Below are 1,446 nucleotides of genomic sequence, written 5' to 3'. Positions count from 1 at the left end.
AAAAAATTCAGTGCAGAATAGATTATAACAGTAAAGATTCTGAGGTAAAGAATGTAATGGATATACCTGCAGATGGAAACAGAATAATTCTTCAAAAAGATATATGGTTAGGCTCCAAGAAAGCATACTGGTCTCACAAACTAAGACCTGTAAATCATCGTTGATAAATAAACGTAGCTATGGATAGTTATTTTAGAGATTGCTACTATTGCTACTAAAATTATTGAAGCATAATCATTAATAGCAGTGAGAAATTTAGGGCCCAGTTTGAAAGTTCTTTAAAACTCCTGAGCATGAAATAGTCATTCACAGCATTTGTTTAAACAGTAACTTTTAGAGAGTACTCGTATTTGTTTATATATAAGAAGACTATAGGAAGGTGTCTAAAGGGGGTAAAAACTGTAGTAGGTAGCCATGATTTTTACCCAGATATTAACAGACAAATAGTAAAACGATAGTATTTCAGAATGAATAAATAAACATACAAATAAGTTTTTATTTTGTATATCCATGTTCAATACAACAGACTCTATACTTTTAAAAGTATTTACATGTCACTATATGGTATGCATATACCATATTGAACTAATACTGACTTCATCTATATGATGTTTGTATTTACTAAATTTATTTCTTTTTTGCAGAACTTCAGAAGTTTGATGCCCTCAAGAATCCAGAGGTTAATGAATTTAGATGGAAGATGAAGGCTGTTTGTGATGAGGTTGTGGCATCAAGAAATAAACTCACATGGACTGAACAAGTACGTTTTGCATGATATATTCTCGTGTCTGAGATAGTGGCTTTCAGCTCTTCAGAATTGTTGTGTTTGCTTTTGCTTGGTAGATATTTTTAAATGTAATTTTTCAAATATGAGTTTTCTGTAAGTATACTAATGTTATGTAGCCAAATATAGAGAATTAAATCCATTGTATTAATAACACTAAATGAAGAATTTAGATTTTAATTCATGAAAACTTTGTGTCTAAACTGTTAGCCAATTGTATAGTATTGTAAATTTCAAGCAATGAATGCATAAGTTATGAAAAAAAGTTGATAATGATGATAATAATGATGAAGGAATAAAAGATGTATCAAAAAATGAATCATGTGATCCTATGAGTTTGCAAGTCTAGGATGTGAAATTTTAATTGTTGATAAGACATTTGTTTATTAAAAAATAAAGTGTGATTAGCTTTTATTTGACTAGCATATATGAGACGTGTTATTTTTACGTCTGGTTTTCACTTGGTATTATGAGAAATCATTGCAGCTGAAAGTGTATTTATCATCGGGATTTTGCCATTTCAGGTACAATATCAATACCCAGCACGAATTGCAGCAAATGAACAGTTGCCGAACTACATCTTGGACAGGCTGCAAGACGGACAGCTTTTACTCTCTGTACAGTTTGATACGGCAATGCAGGTGATGAAATCTTTCTTGGGA

At 31.0% G+C, this 1,446-nt stretch overlaps 1 protein-coding gene across 1 annotated transcript in view; it reads left to right on the top strand.

The window, feature by feature from the left end:
• LOC119592455 (phosphatidylinositol 4,5-bisphosphate 3-kinase catalytic subunit delta isoform-like) overlaps positions 1-1,446 on the top strand; it is a gene marked incomplete in the record, with an annotated part of 17,810 nt that overhangs the window by 5,783 nt on the left and 10,581 nt on the right. Inside the window, 2 exon segments of the mRNA XM_037941277.1 lie at positions 645-760; positions 1,309-1,425. Of these exon segments, the coding sequence (XP_037797205.1) occupies positions 645-760; positions 1,309-1,425 (233 nt within the window).

The sequence above is a fragment of the Penaeus monodon genome, chromosome 30 (assembly GCF_015228065.2).
Source record: "Penaeus monodon isolate SGIC_2016 chromosome 30, NSTDA_Pmon_1, whole genome shotgun sequence".
Taxonomy (NCBI): domain Eukaryota; kingdom Metazoa; phylum Arthropoda; class Malacostraca; order Decapoda; family Penaeidae; genus Penaeus; species Penaeus monodon.
Note: the sequence above shows the minus strand (reverse complement) of the source record. Positions and strands in the feature narration are given on the sequence as shown.